The following is a 22,980-nucleotide window of genomic DNA, read 5'->3' on the forward strand; positions in this document are numbered from 1 at the left end:
ATGTTGGCACATATACAGAGTGTGTTCTACCCACAACCATTTTGTCTGATCTCAAAAGTTAAGCAGAGTCAGGTTTGGGTCTTATCTGGGGTTAGACGACGATGTAGGGGGACCCAGAGGTTTTCCCCAAGGCTGGACAGTCATGAGTGGCAGGGTGTGTGGGACAGTATGGGCAAGTATCTAGTCCACTGGGCCCCTCCAGTGCTTTGGAAGCATCGGAGATGGAAGGCAGCTGTATGGAGTCCCCAGCAACAAGCTGCAGAAACTGCTTATGGGGACAGTGAATTATTTTAAGCCTGGTGGGCCCATGGCACTTCAGGCCATCAGAGCAGAGATGCAACACAGAGATGGACTCGTGATCGAGGGGTGGACCTAGCAATGGACACTATTGCCCAGGTTATTCACAAGTGTGAACACTGCACACAGTCTCTCCTGCTCTGGAAGACTGTTACAAGAAATGGAGCCTGACATCATGGACCAGATGGACGCAGCAGCTTTATAGGGACTGGTCCATGCACTAAGATAAGAGTGCACCGAGATAAGAGTGATGGTATATTGAAAATGTGGGATCTGAGCATGACGTGAATGGTATGGAATAAGGGGTGGATAATGTCCTGGGTTCAGCAGTAGCAGTCATTTTGCCCCTTCTTGGTAGCTGGTGCAGTGCAATGTTTTGACTTTCAGCTCGGGAACAGAGCTGATAACAAGCGATGTTTTGGTTTGGCCAAGGACTTTGTGGGCCTCATGCTCTGCCAGGGAGGAGGGGAAGCCAGGAGGAAGCAGAGACAGGACACCTGACCCAAACTGACCAAAGAGGTATTCCATACCACAGCACGTCATGCCCAGGATGTAACTGGGAGTTAGCCGGAAGGGCTGGGGGACTGCAGGGTTGGAGGAGGTATCGGTCAGAGCTTGGTCAGGCTGGGGGGGCGAGTTATTGGTCGGCTGGTGGTGAGATGATGTATTCTCTTCCCTTGTTAATTTCCTTTATCATTATTATCATTGGTGGTAGCAGTAGTGATTTGTGTTGTACCTTAGTTACTAAACTGTTCTTATCTCAACCCGTGGGAGTTGCATTCTTTTCGATTCTCCTCTCCGTCCCTCCGGGAGCAGGGGGAGGGCAAGAAAAGGGGGGGAAGTGAGCGAACGAATTACCTGACTGGGTTTAAACCACGACATTCCTTTACTTGGAAATCAAGGTTTCTGTGCCTGCAGAATTGAGCCTCGTGTAATGGTGCAACTAACAAGGCAGAGAGTTTTGGCCTTGTTTAGATGGAAACTAAGGGAAGGTTCTGGTGTCTCAGCAATGCAAATAATGCTGTTTGAAATCCATTCAAGGGCTGAAGGCATCTGGGTGATGCTGGTAAGCATGACAGAGCATGTAGGGAAGATCTTGAGCTTCTTGAGCAGCAACTGAAAGGCCAGGCGCTGTGGGACAGGGCATCTCTGCCAGGTTTAAAGGCTGTTTAGGCAGCTGTTACACCTCATCTGTTGCTTGTTCTGTTTAGTTCAGAGGTTATGAAAAGATGGAAAGAAGTCTTTTCAGCTTCAGTTTCTGTGCTAATTTGCCAAATGCTGGGACATGACTTGTGTTTTTTTTGATTTTGGTTTGTTTTTTTTTGGCTGCAGAATGTGAGATTTTGCAAGGATGTGACTAAAGGGCTGACTAAACTCAGAGCTCCTTTCCCCTGAGGTCAGATGTTATGGGAGTGGTCTGAGACTCAGTTCAATATCCTTTTTTCTGGCTGGGTCTGTTCTGTGGAGGCTGCCTGACAGTGGTCTGACCAGTATGGGTGGTGTACATATACATAGCCTTCATGCTTTTCTGTATGAGCCAGATTTGTATGAGTCGTCTTTGGCAGCATTTATTCTGCTTCTTTTGGGAGGATTAGAATCTGTTATTTCCACAGGTGCTTTTCATACTCTGATTCCCTTTAAAGATTTTTCTCTTTTGGTGCAATTAATAGTTGTGCGTGTTGGTGATGGTAATGCTGCAGCAGTCACAGGGAATATGTACTTACAGCTCCTGTGCAGCTCTTCAATATTTTTATAACGGTTTTACTAGCTTAATTACATTTGGCTAAAAGGAAACATTTGCTAAGTTGTTCAATACAAAGTTGCATCTTTTTTTATACCTTTGCAATTTTCCAGTGGTACATTGTTATATTATGATGGTGTCTATAGGGTGGGTATTGGGAAGCAGCTGCATGGTCTTTCAAGCCAGAAGGTATGCAAGTGGGCAGTCAGAGTAGTTGACACCTTTAAATAAATACACACAGTGGTGACTGGTGTAGAGTTTGTGTAGTGTTTGTTTTTTTTTGTTCTTTGAAAAAAAAAAAAAATATTTGGGAGAAGAGAAGATAAGGTGGAAGGATTGTTGTCAGATCAATGATTATAAAAGAATTGAAAAGGACAGACAACCACAGTTGGATTGTCTAGCTGAATTACTAGGAGGATTTTTGGGGGAAAGACAAGAAGAACCCCCTAAAATATGGGTAAGGGATTATGTTATAGTGAGACAAAAAGGGAAAGTCAGAACTTAATCACATTAGTGTCTGGGAGCTTTGTCAGTGTTACGTGAGGTCTGGACTCTTCCCTTGCATCTGAAGGAAGTTGGAAGGGAGGAAAAGAAAGGCTCAAAGGGGTGTAGGAAGGTGTTATATGATCTTAGTATAGTGGTAGACCAGAAGTGACAAAAGATGCAACAAAACCTGGAGAAGGCCAGTGACTTTTGAGTAACTCACTGGCAGGTAAATGCTGTGTTGCTACTAAATTTAGTAGTTAATATATGTGCAAAGTTTTCTGTTCCTCCTAATGACAGGAAGGTGATTTGCATTTGGCCTTTGGAGGTATGCTAAATGAGGTGGGGAGCATTCCTGCTTGCTAGTTCTTGAACATCTAATTATTGAACACATTTTTCTACTATCAAAAAAAGTAGTTTTTGCCAAATGTCATATTCACTTGAAAGTGGCAATTAGGAAAAAGGAGGCAAATGAGAACAATTAATTTTCAATTCAAGCATTCGGTGAGGCATGAATAACTTGGAAGATAAGATAGTACAAAGCTCATGGCAGTTCCATGTGTATTTTTTTCTCTCATTCTGCTCTGGAGAGACTGTAGAAAGAAGGAAATGAACTGCAACTACAATGTGAAAGCAGGAGGGGCAGACAGGTTAAAACCTGCAAATGGATATAGTGATATTGTGAAGAAGAGAAAAACTAGAAAATGAAATCTAGCATCCTGCCAGTCTTTATAAAGCTTTATTTTTGGGAGGGATACTCTTAATAAGACAGTTTAATAACGCAGCCTCAGAGATGGGGAAAACTGCTGTTGACTGAGGAAGAACGTATTTTGCAGACTTGGTTTTGTCAGCCCCAAGTAAGTCATAAAGTCTATAATTTATCCAAAGTACTATTACTGTTCTAGAGGTGACATACAGGATGGGAAGACTGTTTTTCTAGAGCAGACTGAAATATTTGATTTTTCAAGCAGGACACTTACTATATGTTGTTACTTCTGCTTCCTAGATCACCAGCATGGAACTTATAACAAGCAAAGAGCATTTGAAAGTCCAGAAAATGAAGAAGAAGGTATTGAGGAAGCAGCTCAGAGCTCAGCACACATTGCTGAGACATGAGGGCATTGAGTGCTCCTCCCATGCCACACAGGTGACTGGTACTTCTGATTTTGATGGTAGTATGAAAATGCTGCTGATCTGTGTTATATTCTCATGTATGCTTTGTCTAAAATGCAAGTTCCCATCTAACATATGTTTCCTGATACTGAGGGTTTTCTGTGCCTCTGATTTCAAAGCAGAGCTGTACTTCAGCAGTTTAACATCCATGGAGAGACTTTGTTGAAATTTTGGATAAGTTTTTTGATCTGAACCAGTAATTCCTTGAGTTGGGGAGTAGGAGGAAATGTGACAAATATTACCTTGTTGACGTAGATAAACTTCTATTCTCTTTCCCTGATTTCTTTGGCTTTTAGCTTTTGTATTTTTCTTTCCTCTGTATTCTCTATCAAGTGTAATTTGTCTCATCTAAACTCCCTGTTAAAAAACATGTCTATCTTAGAAATCTTCTGTCCACATTGTTTTCTTCACCTAAATTGATTTAGGCTGTGGTTCTGTGGGAGTTGAACTGATTGACTGACTTGCAGGTGTTGAAAAGGGGCCAACATTCTCTTCCCTTGCACAAAAAGGGACAAGATGGAAAGAATTCTGCTTTCTTATGATGCTCAGTGAACTTTGACATAAGCCATTTTATTTGTTAATTAGCAGAAAAGTACTCAGCTTTTTGATTTGTTGTATTTTGCTACAGTAAAGAGTTGCAGCAGATCAGAGGGTGACCTTGAGATACTGGTGTAGCAAACAATGACAGAAACTTGCAGGCAGGAAGGGAAGAAGTCAGAGTATCATTTCCCTCCATCACGTGTGGGGAGATGTTAATGGCTTGAAACACTGTAGAGCAGTATCACTTCCTCTAGCCTTATTCACCTTCATCCTGTAAATTATCCTGCAAATTCTTCCCATTCAGATACAGAAACATCCATTAGATCTTTATACTTTTTTTGTAACAAAATTAGGCATAGTGTTCACTCAGATTTCACACCACATAGACATACGCTAAAATAACACAGTAGTCTTGCTCCTCTTTGGAGCAGGGACCGTAATCCAGGACTTGTTCCCCTTGACAACGCCATAGATACCAAATTATCCATTTAATCTATCCAAAGAGTAATTTTGAGATATAGCAAGTTCCTCATCAATGATGGAACATTTGAATAAGTGATAAATGAAACAAAAATCGTAGTTCTAGTGATAAGCATGTGTCAAGAATACAGAAAATGCTTTTGGGCTTTGTGTAAGAGTCTGATTATGTTGAAATTATTCAGCTGGGAGAAGATGATCAGTTGTTGTGGATGCTGCTGCTGTGTACTTACAGTATTTGTAGGTGAAGTACCTACAGCCAGTGAAAGCACTGGTTTGGCTCTCTGCATTTCCTCTGCACACATGGCCTCTCCATTAATAACAGTTTGGAAAATAACTAATTAATAATGTGGTCACCTTTGAAAAATGTGATCAGTAACAGCCAGCCTGATGCAGTACAAAAACCAAGTGTTAAAGGAACCATTGCAATAGGTGTAGTCATAGCAGTATTTTATTTTTTAAAATAATCCTTATCTTCAGTTTTAAACCTAATTTGCTGTATTTTAGAGAAGTGAAATTCTGTTATTTGAAACAATTGAACACTTTCCTAGCTGCCTTCAGAAAAGGTCATAGAATGTTTTGAGGCTTTAAGGAAAAGATTACCTGAAAGCTTTATGGAAAGGTGTTACATGGGATCAGAGTAAATTGTTGCTGGTTGTTTGCAGTCCCCAGAGCTCATTCCAAGCTTTGACTGCATCCTTATTTGGCCTTAAACAGGGACTTAAACTTTTTTCAACCACCGTGATTAGACTGAACAGCCAATATAGCTTGAGTAGCCAATGTTGAATAGCCAATAGCATATAGCTATTTATATGTCAAAAGAACTCGCACATTTATTTTGAAAAGGTCTGTGTATTAATCTAATGATATTTCTTGAATAATAGCCCTTAGAAACAATAAAACAGAACTTTTCAAATGTGACAAACCAGCAACAGTCCTCACAAACTGCATACTCCTTGATAATTTTGGACATAAATCACTATGATAGCATAGAATTAAGCATTTGGGCCTTGTTCATGAAGTAATCTCTGTTAACCAAGGATGGGACATAAATTCATTTTTTTTTTTTTTATAAAAACGAGGGAGCATTTTTGGTTGAGAGTCCTGGAGCAGAACTAGGTGCACTTTTTCTAGAGGCTTCTGCTTTTTTGTGGTGAGCCTGATATATGGGGGACATGAGGTTGAACTGGGAATATCAGTCCCTGTGCTTGAAAAAGGTCAGAAAGTCTTTCTTAAAAAAAAAAAAATTAATCAGTCTTCAAAGGTTTTTTTGTTTGGTTTTGTTAGTGGTAACGGGTCTCCAGAAAAAATTCCATTGTAGAAACCTCAAAAATTGTGTGTGCCAGTGTCACTGTTTGTCTGCAGTACACTTGAAGCACGTGTTCTGATTCGAAGCTGAAGTGCTTTTGTAGTAATAACCACATGCATTAATTGAGGAGGTATCTCTAACAGAGGTTGCAAGCCTTTCTGCTAGAATATGTGCTGGGCTAACAAAGGTTGCCTTAGCCTCATATACCAAGCTCATAGAACTGTAAGTATGTTGTGTGGAATAAGAGTACTCATGAGCTTAAAGTTTCTTTATAATGCTGCTCTCTTGGTGTAAAGTGTTAGTTTTAAATAAACTGATATTCATCACTAATTCGCCATGTATTTTCTTTTTAAATTCCTCTTCAATTAGAGCCTGGTTATTGCCAATGCTGGTCTTGGTAATGGGATGAGTAGACACCAACTGCTTAGGATAGTAGAAGAATATGGATTGGTGGAAACAGTCTTAATGCCACCGAGTAAGCCATATTCATTTGTGAAATATGGGACAACAGAAGAAGCAAAGAAAGCCTTTGATGCCCTTAATGGAAAAGAAGTAACACTGGAAGGCTGTGGCCAAAATATTGTTCTATATATTAATTTTGTGGAAAAAGGTATACTTTTTTTTGCTGTCCTATATATCCAACTTCCTGTGTACTGTTTCCCTTTGATTTTATTTCTTAGGCTAGTAAATGTAGCTAAAAGCACACTTTGTAAGTAGACACAGAATGAAAAACAGAATTTAAGATTCAGGACATAAAATAATCTTTGCTCTTTGTATTTCTTGATAGGATACTCTAATTTAAACTGCTTTGCTTGGAGGCAAAAGGAAAAAGGACTTAGATAGTTTCCAGACCATTTGAAACTGCACATGAGGGTTTTGTTATTAAGGAGCTAAAATGGGGCCTGGGAAATGTCTGGGCAGTTCATTGGATTTCTTGTGTGACCTTAATTTTGCAATATCTATCTTGAATCCAAGAAGGAAAGTGGGTACAATAAGATTTCTGTCCTGGTTTATTTAGGCTTTCTTTAAGGCTGACTGTAAGCAATTTAGTATAAGAATCTTTGCCCTTTCTATGAGCTCTTATAATGTCTACTGAACAGGGTTTCCGATGTTGTCTGTACATTCTGCCAGTGAATAGCTTTTTTAAGCTATTATGATAGTAAACTGTCCCTAAGTCACCAGCATTCTGTGTTCACCTAGGCATTGCAATATACTCCTCTGGATATGATTACAGATTACACTTCAGAGAAACAATCTGGTGATTTGGTAAATCAGTAAAGTTATAGAAAACTAAAATGCAGGTAGAATCCTGAAGTGACTGGGAAATTCTTATTACGGTTATTTTGATAGGAAAATCACAAGTGGTTTTGTGTTTGAATGGCATGGACTCTTACTGGTCTCATGCAGTAAAATTTTTGAAGTCCCACATGACATACTTGTCACTAAATTGGAGAGACATCAATTTGACGGATGGACCACTTGGCGGATAAAGAACTGGCTATATGGCTGCACGCAAAGAGTTGTGGTCAATGGCTCAATGTCTGGCTGGAGACCAGTAACGAGTGGTGTCCCTCAGGGATCGGTGTTGGGACCAGTCTTGTTTAACATCTTTGTTGCTGATATGGGCAGTGGGATTGAGTGCGCCCTCAGCAAGTTTGCCGATGACACCAAGCTGTGTGGTTCGGTTGATACGCTGGAGGGAAGGAATGCCATCCAGAGGGACCTCGACACGCTTGTGAGGTGGGCTGATGCCAACCTCATGAAGTTTAACCATGACAAGTGCAAGGTCCTACACCTGGGTGGGAGCAATCCCAGGTACAGCTACAGGTTGGGCAGAGAAGAGATTCAGAGCAGCCCTGCCGAGAAGGACTTGGGGGTGTTGGTTGATGAGAAAATGAACTGAGCAGGCAGTGCCCGCTTGCAGCCCAGAAAGCCAACCGTATCCTGGGCTGCATCAAAAGGAGCGTGACCAGCAGGTCGAAGGAGGTGATCCTGCCCCTCTACTCTGCTCTTGTGAGACCTCACCTGGAGTATTGTGTGCAGTTCTGGTGTCCTCAACATAAAAAGGACATGGAACTGTTGGAACAAGTCCAGAGGAGGGCCACAAGGATGATCAGGGGACTGGAGGCACCTCCCATATGAAGACAGGCTGAGAAAGTTGGGGCTGTTCAGCCTGGAGAAGAGAAGGCTGCGTGGAGACCTCATAGCAGCCTTCCAGTATCTGAAGGGGGCCTATAGGGATGCTGGGGAGGGACTCTTCATTAGGGATTGTAGTGACAGGACAAGGGGTAATGGGTTAAAACTTAAACAGGGGAAGTTTAGATTGGATATAAGGAGGAAATTCTTTCCTGTTAAGGCGGTGAGGCCCTGGAATAGGTTGCCCAGGGAGGTTGTGAATGCTCTATCTCTGGCAGTGTTCGAGACCAGATTGGCTGAAGCCTTGCGCTAGATGGTTTAGTGTGAGGTATCCCTGCCCGTGACAGGGGGGTTGGAACTAGATGATCTTAAGGTCCTTTCCAACCCTAACTATTCTATGATTCTATGAAGTGGTTTGCATGGTGCAAAACTTGGGCCTTATCCTGTTTTGTCATGCCCAAAAGGATCATTTATTTACCAAGTAAGACCCCCATGAGGGTTCCATTGCATCATTAAAGTAAATACTTTTACAGCTATACTGCAGGAAACACATGGTTTTACTTTCTCAAACAGTAACAATATTCTGTTTTTCTATACATCCTAGTTTTCTGGAATAATGCTGTTCCTACAAGCTTGCCTCCAGGCCTAATGGTCATTGAAAAGATTATTTCTCCTGAGGAAGAAAGGAGAATATTGGAATGTATTGACTGGACAGGAGGTGAAGATACTCAAAATGGTGGGTAAAACCATAGGAATCCAGGATTTCCATACTTTCATGCTGTTTTTTCTTACAGTTCGATTTATAAGAAATCAATGTATTGGCAAATGTATTGCTTCAAATCATTGTGTATTTGTTCTTAGTATTTTAGAAATTAGGTCTTTATATTGGAATTGATTAAACTCCTGGGGCAAGTGGTCCAGACTGATACTCTGGTATGGATTTACTTGAATAATGTTCCTGCATCTAAAATCAACTAAAATATTGTTTTGGTGTCTTATGCCAAGTACAATGATGTTCTGTGAAGGTTATCCGTGTAATTTATGTTCAACTGAGCAGCTGTGTCTTCTCTTAAATCAAAAAATGTCAGGCACACGCACATTCTGGATGCTTCTGTCCTTTCACTTGAGGTCTGTGGAGTTAAATCTCTCAAGTAATTTAAAAGAACAATTAATCAATAAAAAGTTTCTGTGTATGAAATGTTTTGTTCCTTGGAACACCACAAAGAGTTATATTGGCCTTAGCTAACATGTAACTTGGTGATTGGTGAAAGTGAAGGATCCTGTTGTATCCGTAGTGTGATAATCAAGTGAAAGTTCAGAGATCAGGGCAAGAATAAAGACGGATTAAACATGGCTCAAGAAAATTGATTCCTCTACTTCTTGCATATAGAAAAACACCATCAGTTTGACTTCAAACAGCAGTGAATGTGATGCCTGATGAAATATAAAAGGTAATAAGGCTTAAGAAGCATGTGCTGTGAAGGACAGTGGTCAGATAGAATAGGGAAACATAGCAAATTGCCTATACTGTTTTATGTATTTTAAATTAAGCTTGTGTTTTTACAGCCCAGAAGACTTTAAAGCATAGAAGAGTAAAACATTTTGGCTATGAGTTTCACTACGATAACAACAATGTCGATAAAGACAAACCTTTACCTGGAGGTGAGAATTTTCCTATTAAACTCATTTTGCACTGATGTTTGAACCATTATATAAAGCCTTTAAGCCTTGCTGAGATGTCAGCTTCTCATTAAAGAAGAGGTGAAATTCTAATAAAAGGAGATCCTTCACTGTATTTTAAGCACACCTTGAACAGTGCTTTTGAATGAGACGCGTTTCAAATTACCTGAAGTGCTTGAAGCTTGTTTTCCAGTCAGTTGCAGCCAGGGGTTGCTGACCTTTGTTGGGGTCCAGTGTAATGAGGCTTTTGGGATTGTGTCATTCATTTTTAGCTTTTGTTCCATAAAACAATTGTGTTACAAATTACATACTCATTTGTTTGGGAGTTATGACGTATATTGCTCTGTATATTTATCTTGACTAACTTGAAGCTTGCTGGATGCACACCAAAAAAAAAATTTCCTTTTGGACTAAAAGCAATTTGAAGAAGTTTGAATAGCTCTTGCTTAGAGTTGAGAGCTGTGAGTCAAAGAAAAGCAACTGAGTCATTTTATAGTCTTAGATTTAAAATTAGTGAAATAGGGGAGTTAAATGCCTGTAAAACTTGAAGGTGGTTAAGGTGTTGCATGTGTAATGGGATGGATGTAGCTTCTGAGAGGAGGATTCTGGTTACATTGTGGTTTTAACAGTAAAGCTATATAATCATAAAACATTGATACTTGAGCTGTTTTCTAGTCTTACAGCTGGACTATTTTATATGTGAGAAGTATAAACACTTCCTTGGGGACAAAAACCTGAAAATCAATAGCTTTATCTAAGGGCTTTGACTAACATGCTTGTGGGTGCTATCTCCAACAGAATTTTATAATGAAGTCCTCAGGTAAAATAGCAAACCAAAGATTCAGTGAAGGACTGCAGCTTTCATTCCTGTTTCAAGACCAGTTTAACCTCAGCAGATTTTCTTTTGTTGTGATATATGATCTAATTCAGTAACAGATTTTTAGGGGTAAGTTTTTAGAAAGCTCTCTGCACAGCTTCTTATTTCTGCATAATGATTTTGCTTCTTGCCTGCAACTTTTTAACTATAGTTTATGGAAACTTTGATTTAGTATGGCTTTATTTGCATAGGGATAGTGCAGTTTGCATTTGTAAGGAGTAATCTGCTTCTGAATGTGGAGGCCTTGGGGGAATAGCCTTTCTAATTGTGAGGTGTTTCTAATATATGGGACTTGCAGATCAGGCCCCCAGTTCTGATGTGTGTGCATTACAGCAAATGCAAAATGATCATTATCAAAGATGGATTTATGTATCTATAGAGCTGTTTGTACGTATCTTGTCCAGTTAGTATTTATTGTAAAAAGAAAGGATAAATGGAAAAAAGCTATCCTGTCTTGCTTATAATTTTGTTTCTGTAATTAGGTCTTCCTGAAATTTGTGACCCATTCTTGGAGAACTGCTTGAAGCAGGGATATATCAAACATAAACCTGATCAACTGACTGTAAATCAGTATGAACCTGGACAAGGTAAGTTAATTTGCCCTTCTAAAGTTTTGAGATCTTGACCTTACATTGTAATTTAACCCTGGTAGGCTGCTAAGCACCACACAGCCACTTGCTTGCTCCCCCTCATTGAGATAGGGGAGAAAATTGGAATGATAAAAGTGAGAAAACTCCTGAATTTTGATAAGCCCCCGGTTTTATTGCTGAGCATGCGATTACATGGTATGGAATACCCCTTTGGTTAGGTATCCAACCTGTGTCACCTCCTAACTTGTGCACTCCAGCTGACTGCTGGCAAGGATGCATGAGAACCAGAAAGGACCTTGATGGTCTGTAAGCACTGCTCAGCAACAACTAAAATATATCTGTATTATCAACACTGTTTTCATAATAAATCCAAAACATAGGCCATAAGCTATGTGAAGAAAATGAACTATCCCAGCCAAACCAGTACAACTTAGCTGAAGATGAGAAGAGAGTTACTAAATGTGACATGGCACAGGGACAGGATTTAAGCATGTGGTTAGTGTATTTCCTCTGTAATGAGAAATGCATTGAATAAAAACTGAAGTCTTCATACCGTTTTCTGAACCTGGGAACTTGTTTAGAAATTTTTGATACCACTGTTACAGAAATCGATGGTGTTTCAGACTCCAAGGCCATAACATGGAAATTAACCATAAAAAGATATGGGAATAAATAGTCATATTTAGTTTTCTACTCAAGTGCATTTTTTCACTCTGAACTGTTCTTGTTCCTTGTACTGTGCATACAATCTCCAGAAAACATCTCTTGCTGTTAGTACATGTGACGTAATGTTAGTATATATGACATATGGGCTCTTAAAGCATGATGCAAGCAGTGTTCCGTATCTGAGGAATAAGGAATTAGTCTATTTCTGTAGACATCTGAAGAGAAACATGCTTCTAATCACACCTCTGGGGAATGAATGATGTGCTGTTCTTTTCGTTTAGGTCAATCATCAAGGGTAAGTATCTGGCTGGCTTTTTAGAGTGGCTATCTCATTTGTCCTTAGGAAGAAGAGACAAGAGCTTTTCTTTCAGAATTAATGCCTGACAGCTAATACAGTGTCTGCCAAAGAAGGATCTGAAAAGCTGATCCTATTTGTTTATCTATGACAGTCTCTTGATACAGTCATGTACTTCTGGCTGGGACACTAGAGATTTGTTAGAATTGTAGTTTTTCATCAAGAATAGAAGCAGGGTTGGTTTCCTTTTTTTTAAAACAAAAGCCCTGTAAAACCAAAGCAAAATGTTCTTCATTAAGTGCAAATTGTTACAATATGAACGAGCACAAAGTGCAGTGAGATTAATTCCTTTAGTATCGGTGTTCTGAGCCAGATTGTCATTGGAAATTATACTTGAGATTTTAAAGATGTGACTGGGTAGTTAAGCTGTAGGGACCACAATTAAGACATATTAAATTAATTCCTATTTGAGGGCACTTGTTTTCTTTCAGGGTCAGCAATGTTTAAAGTTGTAGATTATACTTGAAAGTTACCTTCTGAATGCATAGGTGGTGTGTCTATCTGCTTCATATATGGAATATAAACTGCAGATAGGTAGGTCAGTGGGATCTTGATTGAATTCTCTTGGTAATGCTGAAGAGAGTGATCAGTATTGCACAGTGAATTGCACTGACATGCGTGTGCATCTGAAGGCAGAGTTTGCTTTATTCTGAGGCAGAGATACGAGCAAACACAAACAGATAATGGCTTTGGTTTACAAGTCTCACTGATTTTCTGTCAAATTAAATATTGACCTCATAAAATGCTTGTATTGCTTTCACTGAAACTAATGGAATAGTGAATATTTATATAGAGAGGTAAAATCTGGTGTATAATAAAGATGCTTTATAGGGCTGATACTGTTAGGAAAAATGTTTTCAGCTCAGAAATTCGATAGTGTCCAAAATGAATGTGGCTAGGATTTTAATGAGCAAGTATGACTGTTCTGGTTTGGATCGCATAGAAGTTACTCGATCTGTCTGGGCCTGCTCTGGTGTCAAAGGAAGGTGTAGCTGCAGTTCTCCCAAGGCTCACGGCTGACTCCAGTTCTCCACCATGCGGTGAGATCTCGCTGCAGCATGCTCCCTCTTCAGCACCTAGTGTTAAGATGTGTGGCACGAGCTGCAGGGGAATGGCATTTTCTTTCCAATGAGCAAATCTGAAAGAAAAATGAAAATAAAAAATTGCTGTCATTCGGGCAGTTCTCAGTTATGTGTTCACTCACACACACAAACTGATCGGGTACCCAGGGGTTAGCTGAGCAGTGGGGTGTAAAGTTCTGGGAGCTCCAAAGCGGAGACAGGGTTTCACCCTGGCAGTACCTGTGTTTGCAGTGGTGGTCCTGATTTTGAAGTCGAGAACCTTATGTCAATTATTTGCTTAGTAATAGAAGGAATATTTAGGATGACTTCTCTGTGGAGAGAATGAGGAGGAATAAATGATCATGAATAAACTAGGGCTCAAAATTACCTAACATAGCATAACATAGTGCTAAGTGCTATATTGCCTGCGAGGAGAGCATCATGATTTGTAGCTGCTCTCTGCAGCAAGAAGAGCATTTTGAGTCTTTAGAGGGTGAGGCAGGCCTTTGGGTGCCCCAAACTATCATCTAGATATTTCCACTGATGATACAGGACATTTGTATTAACTGTGTACATCTGATCTGTAGCATGTACTTCAATTAGTTGGCCTGATTTCTTTTGGAAGGCAACTCCCTTGTTCATGGTAGTTTTGTTTGTTCAGCCATTTGTTCATCCCAGTCTCCTATATGGACATCCATGAAAGCTGAGCTTGCCAGCACAGATTGCACTCTATGTCTATTATACTGACTTATTTTTTTCCTTATGCAGGAATTCCTCCTCATATTGATACACATTCTGCTTTTGAGGATGAAATAATCTCTCTCAGTTTAGGAGCTGAGGTAAGCTTAGTGTCTGTATGTGTTTTGGTGATGCTTTGCTGAGAATTTTAATTTTTACATTGTTTAATCATTGTGGTTTAAGCCCAGCTGCCACGCAGTCTCGCTTGCTCCACTCCCCCCCTTCCTCCCCCCCTCCCCAGCTCCAGAGGAATGGGGAGGAGAATCGAAAGAATGTAACTCCCATGGGTTGAGATAAGAGCAGTCCAGTAACTAAGGTATAACACAAACCACTGCTGCTGCCACCAATAATAATGGAAATAACAAGGGAAGAGAATACAACCGGTCATCACCCACCAACCGATACCCAGCCCGACCAAGCAGTGATCTAGCCCTTCCAGGTAACTGCCCCCAGTTTTACATCCTGGGCATGACATGCTGTGGTATGGAATACTTCTTTGGTTAGTTTGGGTCAGGTGTCCTGTCTCTGCTTCCTCCCAGCTTCCCCTCCTCCCTGGCAGAGCATGAGTTTCAGAAAGTCCTTGGTCAGAGTAAACATGACTTAGTAACAACTGAAAACATTGGTGTTATCAGTGCTGTTCCCAGGCTGAAAGTCAAAAGCTCAGCACTGCACCAGCTACTAAGGGGAAAAATGACTGCTACTGCTGAACCCAGGACATTAATACAAGTCAGTTTAATTTTTCCATGGTGTCTGTTCACACTTATCCAAATTTAATATAAAGCATGTATGGTAATGTGATATGCTGATTAAATAAGTAACTGCAATGAGGTGTTGTCACTGGAAGATTTGCCAGTGGTATCGGTGATACCCTCTTTTTAACCAGTTCTCCACTGACCTTCTTTAATTTTGTATTTCTCTTGAAGTGCATCACTCCTGTTTATGTTTCTACTTAGATTTTACCTTGTGTCATCCCTTGTTCCCTCTGGTCTGCATAAGTTTCCTATTGTATATCCAATATACATATTACCTGTAGAAAGTCCAGTCAAAGTCTGAGCCTGCTGAGCTAGTTGTGGTGCAGGCAAAGATAGGCTTCTATCTCATGAGCTTCTAACAAGCACAGATGATGTAGACAAAGTGTGAGAAGGGAAATGGAAGAACAGTGGACTAGCACAAAGTTTTGTACATACTAACAGCAGGGCTGAGAACAGTCTGTATATTGGTTCTTAGTGCGCTAAGTAGCGTCTAATTAGGTGCGACCCATGGTGAGGCTCCCTGTGCCCCTGCAGCACATGGAGGTCCATGGTGGAACAAATATCCACCTGCAGGCGGGGGGATGCCCAAAGGAGGCTGTGACCATGAGGGAAGCCTGTGCTGGAGCAGGCTCCTGGCAGGACCTGTGACCCTGTGGGGGACCCACGCTGGAGCTGTCTGTTCCTGAAGGACTGCACCCCATGGGAGGGACCCACAGTGCAACAAGTTTGTGAAGAACAAACTGGGAAGGGAAGGATTCACTTTCTTCTGTGGAAGGGACCGCATGCTGGAGCTGGGGAGCAGTGTGAGGAGTCCTCCCCTCAGGAAGGAGTGGCAGAAACAATGTGTAATGAACTGGCCACAACTCCCATTCTGTATCCCCTGTGTTGCTGGTAGGGAGGAGGTGGAGAATTTGGGAGTGAAGTTTTTTCTTCCCAAGAAGAAGGGAGGGGTGGGGGGGGAGGTGTTTCAGGATTTGGTTTTATTTCTCATTATGCTACTCTGATTTGATTGGCAATAAATCAAACTAATTTCTCCAAGTTAAGCCTGTTTTGCCTGTGATGGTAATTGCTGAGTGATCTCTCCCTGTCCTTACCTCAACCCATGAGCCTTTGGTTGTGTTTTCTCCCCTTTGTCCAGCTGGGGAGGGCAGTAACAGAGCAGCACTGTCACTGGCACCTGGTGTCCAGCCAGCGTCAACCCACCACAGCTTCCTGTCTTCCTATCCATTTCTTGACAGTGTCATGTACACATCTGCACGGCTTGCTTTCATTGCTGTCTTGGGATTTTGTGATGGGGGTTACAGGTATTGCTGTGTATTCCCATGGAACTGAATAACTAGAAGCTTAACAAGGCTGACAAGTTACTGCAGTGGGCAGTAAAAGTTTGACTTCTGAATCTTTCAGTAAAAAGCTATGAATTCTGTAAGAGAATGATCTAATCTGCTACTTGGTTTTTTCTGGCAGTGGTGTGTAGATGACAGACGTGTGTGTTCATGGAATTGCACCTGTATTACCGATAGCATTCTTCTGCTACAAACCAACAATTTGATTATTGCTCTTGGTTTGTTTCACTCTTCAGGCAGAGAGAAGAACATGGCTGGATATTCTGAGCATTGACAATTTTTGAATATTGAGTCTGGGCTTTGGCATCAGCTTCCTCTTTTTTGCAAGTTGTGTAGTGAATGTGGAGCTCCTGGGATTAGGGGTGAGCCTAAGAAAGAATAGCTTTTTCATTAACTTGTGGCAGTGGCACGTCTGTGTTCGTGGTCACTTGCAAATCAGGTGTCTGTGTTGCCAGTCCTTCAGCCTGACCGTGGACAAAAGCATCTACTCTAGAGTAGGAACATCTGGGATTAATTGTGGTGTACTCAGTGGCAGTAGAGTTCTTGCTACTTTTGTTTTGGAATCTCCTAACCTAGGGGCTACTTTCTCATGTGGCTTCTGCGCTTAACCTTGTCTCAGAGACAGTGTATTGTCCTCTGTTCAACTGCAGCGTTGTCTTTGAACAGTGCCAGCACCTCCGTGCTAGGGAGCAATTTCTCTACAAGAAAGGCACTAATTGATCTTCTGTGCAACTTGCCCATTTTAACTTTAATTTTTCTAATACATGCTAGCATTCAGAGCAGCACAGCAACAGTAGATGACCCCAACTTACAACTCTTCTATGCTGATCCTGTAAATAGTAAAAAAAGTTACTTTAATTTGTAAAAACTGTGGTGCTGTGATTTCACATACTCTGCCTCAGTCTGCAGCCCAAAGCTTTCTCAGCCTTTCCATTTCAATTAAAGGGCTGAGTTTGGCCCAGATGCTCTATTACCTCATTGATAAGGCACCACAGGCAGTGCGTTTCTGGATGATTATATTACAGCACACCTTTGTGATAGTCTCAGAGATGGCCAAAAGCCAAGTGATTTTAATCACTTGAGAAATACAAACCTTTCTTGGAAGTGGAGTGCCTGGAGCATTATGAAACTGTTAAAAATTGGAATGTGTACATTTCAATCAGGAAAATAGCCAGAGTTGGGTAATTTCTGAATATTTTGGGCATAGGCATTGGGCACAGTCTGTTAGATAGCTCCCAAGTTTCAGTGCCTTTTCTGGTGGGCCATTAATACACTTTTCAGCTGCACAGAATTAATTCACAGATGTAGTAAAACAAGCCAGTGGCCCATGAAATACTGTATTAATGGATTTTCTTTCTGGTACATTTACAACTCTTCGATTTCTTTTAATATGTTTTGTGCACTTAGCTCTTCATCTGATTTTTAGAATATAAAACCATTTGCAGTAATATGCAAGTTAGCTGTTTTAGGAGTGAAGCCCTCAGTAAAGCTTACCATGTGCAAAATTTACACACTGGTAATAAATAATTTGAGATGCATATACATCAACAGACTCTGATATCTGTTTCTTCTCTCTGTACTGTGCCTTTTTTTATTTACCTGAATAAATTAGGCTGCAGTGTAGTGGAAAGCACAGATAAACAAAGTTATCCTATCTTTATTCTCCTCAACAGTAAATGCATGCACTGAAATAAGAAGTGCCATAAAGAAATAACCTTGCAACCCAACTGGTTCTGCACCCTATTTGGAAGTTGGCTAACTGGACACTTCAGAGGATGAAAAGAAAGCACAATGCCTCATTAAGTTTATTTTTACACTAAGTTATAAAAAGAGCTTTTCTTTCAACTATTTGTATGTTTGTACTACCAGAATCTACAGACTCTGCTAACTAAAATGTTGCTCATGGTTTCTTGCCCTGTCGGTGGGCACTACTAGCAAGAGTTTGGTTCCCTGTTCCCTCCCATTAGGTGTTTATGCACATTGATAAGAGCCATCTTATTTGATGGCTTTTTTTGTTTGTTTGGTTTTTGTTTTTTGGTTTTGTTTTTTTTTTTCTCCTGCATTAGTACTTTGGTGGCTCATATACATCTTCTTGTTCACCAGGGCCCCCAAGGTCCTGGTAGGCAAAGCTGCTGTTTAGCTGATCAGTCCTCAGCGTGCAGTGATGCCTGGGACTTTTCACGTCCATCTGTTGATCATCATGAGGTTCCTGTCCCGTTTCTGTATTGCTGAGGGTGTGCTCTGCCCCATCATACAGGTAATTTAATGAAGATGTTAAAAAGCATTAGCCCCTGTATCAACTCCTATGGTACTCCACTGGTGGCATGTCTCCAGCTGCGGTTTGTGCCACTGTCATCTTCAGCGATACCTTGCAAGCTAAATAACGTTATTAACAATCAGTCTTTTCCTCAGTGGTGAATGAGTTTATCCAGTAACAAAGCACTTTGTACTACTTTGCCAGAGGAATAAATCTAATTTGTTTCTCCAAACTTGATTTAATTTCAAAAGGAATAGTTATTATTATGTGGCATATGTGTTCATTTTAAATATGAGCAAACAAGCTTGAGAAGAAAATAAATGCCTGATTCTTCACAACACTGCATTTATCTTGCCATCAGAAAACCTACAGCAATCTGAATTCTTACACTTGTATAAGATGAGGTGGAAATGTAGGTGTGAGATTCTGAGATTCTCCTTATTTCAGACACATGGAACAGCTTTGTCAAGAGGCACAGGGAATCCAAGTGTCTCAATTTTATCCTAGTTGATGCAGTGCATTGTTTTTTGAGGTGTTTACGAGACAGATTAAACTTGATTTGAAGGAGAAAAATCTCACTATTACTTTGTACTTCTTCCTAGCTTATAAAACCCACTAAATGGTTAGAGGGCAAAGCAGTGAGATGTCTTGCTAAGTGATGTCTTATCCCATAATGAGGGTCTTGGGCTAATCTGTTCTTTGTTTTTTTTTGACCCATTTCTTTGGCATCTCCTGGGAAACTGCAAAACAAAGTGAGACTTCCAGAGTGTCCTCTGAGCATGTAATGGCATTTTATAAATCTCCACATTTGCCCTTTATAGGTGCTGATACACTGAAAAATATTAAGGAATATCAGTTTCAGTGTTGTGCTATTGAATATGACTTTTTCTTTAATTCATAAGTTGTCATAATAGGAGAAGAAAGACAATGGGATAAACTTAGTTCAGAGTGATTTTTATTAAGCTTAATGATAAACCCTATGTCCTCCATCCATAAATTTGAATAAAGTACTGCAAAACAGTGAACAGCTTGTTCTGTTGAGAACTTTCTCTGTTTTAGTTAGGTGTTATTTTCAGTGCTTCCATTTGGTGTCTCTAAAGATATATAGTTTTACAGAATTTCATTTTAGGAGCCTGGCCAAGCTTGCAGTTGTCTCCAAAAAGCCTGTGTCAAATTTTCTTTTGCAGCTTTGCAGCAGGAGCTTGATCAATATTGAGATTTCTGCTTTTCACTTTTCCTAATTTGCCATTTTACATGCTGTCATGTAAGCCTTGATTCATTAGTGGTTTAGAAATACAGAGGCAGCTTTTCGCTAATGAGCTAAGTAGTGCTATGAGTGTGTCCAACCCATAAAACAACTTTCCCTTCCTGGATATAGACTTTACCCCCACTAAACAGCTAGTGACACACTGCAGTCTCTCCTTATCAGCTCTGCCCAGTTCCACGGCCCCATGGTAGAGGGTAAAGTGCAGTCATATTTTTCTTGAAGAGTGTGTTGTGTTGGCACCGTAGTATGATTTATGTTGTTCTGTCCTATTTTCCTAATATCCAGCTCTGATCTGGAAGCCCCAAGCTTGTAATTCTCTCCTCTACAGCTTCTGCTTCTCCTCTTTGAGTGCCTCGCTCTGATTCCTACCCCTGTGCCTTGGCCTGGCAGAAGGCGGGTGTGAACACTGAGAACTGCCGTGATGCTCAGACAAGGCCCCTGACTGAATGTCTGTGAAAGGGAAGCTGCAGGGTTTTGAGTCAGGTTTGTGGCTCAGTGTTAAACAGTGGGGCCATGTGTGGATTATCCTTGACTTCTGCCTAATTTCTGTTCCTCTGAACACATATTCATCATCCCTTAGCCTGCAGATATCAAGTGCCTTTATCTATAAAGGAAAGCTGTTACCCTCAAGCCTTGAAAGCCGAGTAGTGTTAAAATAAAAATCCACCAGACCTTTTGAAATGTGTCTGACTAGTGGTTGTCCTAGAACTGATAGAATGAGGTACGCTGCTATTACTTGTCTCTCAGGCTGATAATTGACCGTTTTTTCTGGCACTTTTGCTTCTTTTCTATTTTCAATCTTGGTTAGTAAACAAAAAGCTGTAGCTGCTATAGCAGCAGCTATTTCTGCAGTAGCTGCTTGAGAGATGTTTAAAAGTCTTTAGAAAGTCTAAATTGCACCCAGCCTTTTACATTAGCACTTCTTTCATGTCTTGTGTTAGCTCTAACAAGATAGGCAGGCACTGGATATAGTTTTGTTAACTTTGTCATTGCACTCTTATTTTCACAGTATCACAGTATGCTAGAGATTGGAAGGGACCTCGAAAGATCATCTAGTCCAATCCCCCTGCCGGAGCAGGAACACCTAGATAATGTTACACAGGAATGTGTCCAGGCGGGTTTTGAATGTCTCCAGGGAAGGAGACTCCACAACCTCCCTGGGCAGCCTGTTCCAGTGTTGTGTCACCCTCACTGAGAAGAAGTTTCTTCTCAAGTTTAAGTGGAACCTCTTGTGTTCCAGTTTGTACCCATTACCCCTTGTCCTATCATTGTTTGCCACTGAGTAGAGCCTGGCTCCATCCTCGTGACACTCCCCCTTTATATATTTATAGACACTTATAAGGTCACCCCTCAGTCTCCTCTTCTCCAAACTATAGAGACCCAGCTCCCTCAGTCTTTCCTCATAAGGGAGATGCTCCACTCCCTTAATCATCTTTGTTGCCCTTCGCTGGACTCTCTCCAGCAGCTCCCTGTCCTTCTTGAACTGAGGGGCCCAGAACTGGACACAGTATTCCAGATGGGGTCTCACCAGGGCAGAGTAGAGGGGAAGGAGGACCTCTCTTGACCTTCTAATACACCCCAGGATGCCATTGGCCTTCTTAGCCACAAGGGCACAGTGTTGGCTCATGGTCATCCTGTCGTCCACTAGGACCCTCAGATCCCTCTCCCGTACACTGCTCTCTAACAGGTCGTTCCCCAACCTATACTGGAACCTGGGGTTGTTCCTGCCCAGATGCAGGACTCTACACTTTCCCTTGTTATATTTCATCAAGTTATTCCCTGCCCAACTCTCCAGCCTGTCCAGGTCTCGCTGGATGGCAGCACAGCCTTCTGGCGTGTCAGCCACTCCTCCCAGCTTAGTGTCATCAGCAAACTTGCTGATAGTACACTCAATTCCCTCATCTAAATCGTTGATGAATATATTAAATAACACTGGTCCCAGTACTGACCCTTGAGGCACTCCACTAGTTACAGGCCTCCAACTAGACTCAGCCCCATAGACTACAACTCTCTGGCTTCTCTCCTTCAGCCAGTTCGCAGTCCACCTCACTACCTGATCATCCAGTCCACACTTCCTCAATTTAGCTGTGAGGATGCTGTGGGAGACTGTGTCAAATGCTTTGCTTACCTTAGTTGCTGATTCAGTTTAATTTACTTTCTACATTTACGGTGCTTTATTGTTCTTTTAAGGGAGGGCAGAAAGCATCTTATCTGTTTAAGGAATTACTCTGGCAGTGGCTATACCAAACTTTTTTCTGCGTCCATGCTAGAAGCATGATTGTAGTAGATGAAAAAGTAGTAACAACAATCAGTACTTAAAGAGATTGGGTTGGAAGAACCAGTAGAGCCAAACAGAAGACATTAATTTTAATGACTACAACCTAATGCTGAACTCGGAACTTTGTTCAAGTGAGTCTAGTGGGATTCTTGTAGCTCAATAGCATTCCTTTCAGATATGTAAGACACATTTCCTGAGCTGTACCTTTCTGAAAGTCATGGATTTTGAGTTCTTGAAGAGCAGTGATTGGCATGGTTTCTGTATCATTTAGTATGTGTATGCCGAATTTGGTTTGTGCCATTAAAAGTGGTATTTGTTTTTTGAGAATTACTGAAGAGCTTTCCCATGTGAAAGGTATCCTGAGTACCAAAATTTAAATGCATCAGGCTTCATAAATCTGTCCCTCCTGTTTGCATTTACTCTGTATAAATGTCCTGTGTGTTTCTCTCTCTGTCATACCTGTCATTGAGCTTGGATCGATACAAGAGCCTGTTGATGTAATTGAGCATTGAATTGTGCCCTCTGAGATAAGCAGCGAAGCCCACAGGTCTTCATGGGGATATTTATAATAGTCTGTTTTTTTTTGGGGAAAGGTTAATATACTGTTCTGGGTTTTTATTTCTATGCTGGATGTCTCTTCCCTCTTTGTGTGCAGGATTCTGTTCACATGTCAATGTGTCATACTGGTATTTCCATCTGATCACTTATTTTAACCTTTGTAAGGATCTTGAGAGCTGGCCTGTCATGTAGATGTTCAGATGGAACCTGTCCTGCAGTACCTATTCACCTCCTTCCACAGTCTTGGTTGCTTATAGGGTAACTCCTATTTTAGCCGAAGATAACAGCAAGGCACCCACTGGGTGCAACAAATGCAGGTAAACATGTGTTTCTCAAGTGCTGTAGGAATCTGCTAAATAATCTTGATTTGCACTGAAATGCTACAAGAGCATTTGGACAGAA

General features: G+C 41.0%; 1 protein-coding gene across 2 annotated transcripts in view; it reads left to right on the top strand.

Annotated features, from left to right (window-relative positions):
• The window catches only part of ALKBH8 (alkB homolog 8, tRNA methyltransferase), a 53,164-nt gene that overhangs the window by 2,739 nt on the left and 27,445 nt on the right, over positions 1-22,980 (top strand). For both annotated transcript variants that reach the window (XM_062615354.1, XM_062615355.1), the window contains exons 2-7: positions 3,528-3,668; positions 6,390-6,630; positions 8,761-8,892; positions 9,723-9,818; positions 11,196-11,300; positions 14,154-14,224. In XM_062615354.1, coding sequence (XP_062471338.1) covers positions 3,528-3,668; positions 6,390-6,630; positions 8,761-8,892; positions 9,723-9,818; positions 11,196-11,300; positions 14,154-14,224 — 786 coding nt within the window. The remainder of the gene's footprint in view (positions 1-3,527; positions 3,669-6,389; positions 6,631-8,760; positions 8,893-9,722; positions 9,819-11,195; positions 11,301-14,153; positions 14,225-22,980) is intronic.

Source organism: Pezoporus occidentalis, unplaced genomic scaffold (genome assembly GCF_034315485.1).
Source record: "Pezoporus occidentalis ecotype Australia unplaced genomic scaffold, CSIRO_AGI_Poc_V1 ctg18, whole genome shotgun sequence".
Taxonomy (NCBI): Eukaryota; Metazoa; Chordata; class Aves; order Psittaciformes; family Psittacidae; genus Pezoporus; species Pezoporus occidentalis.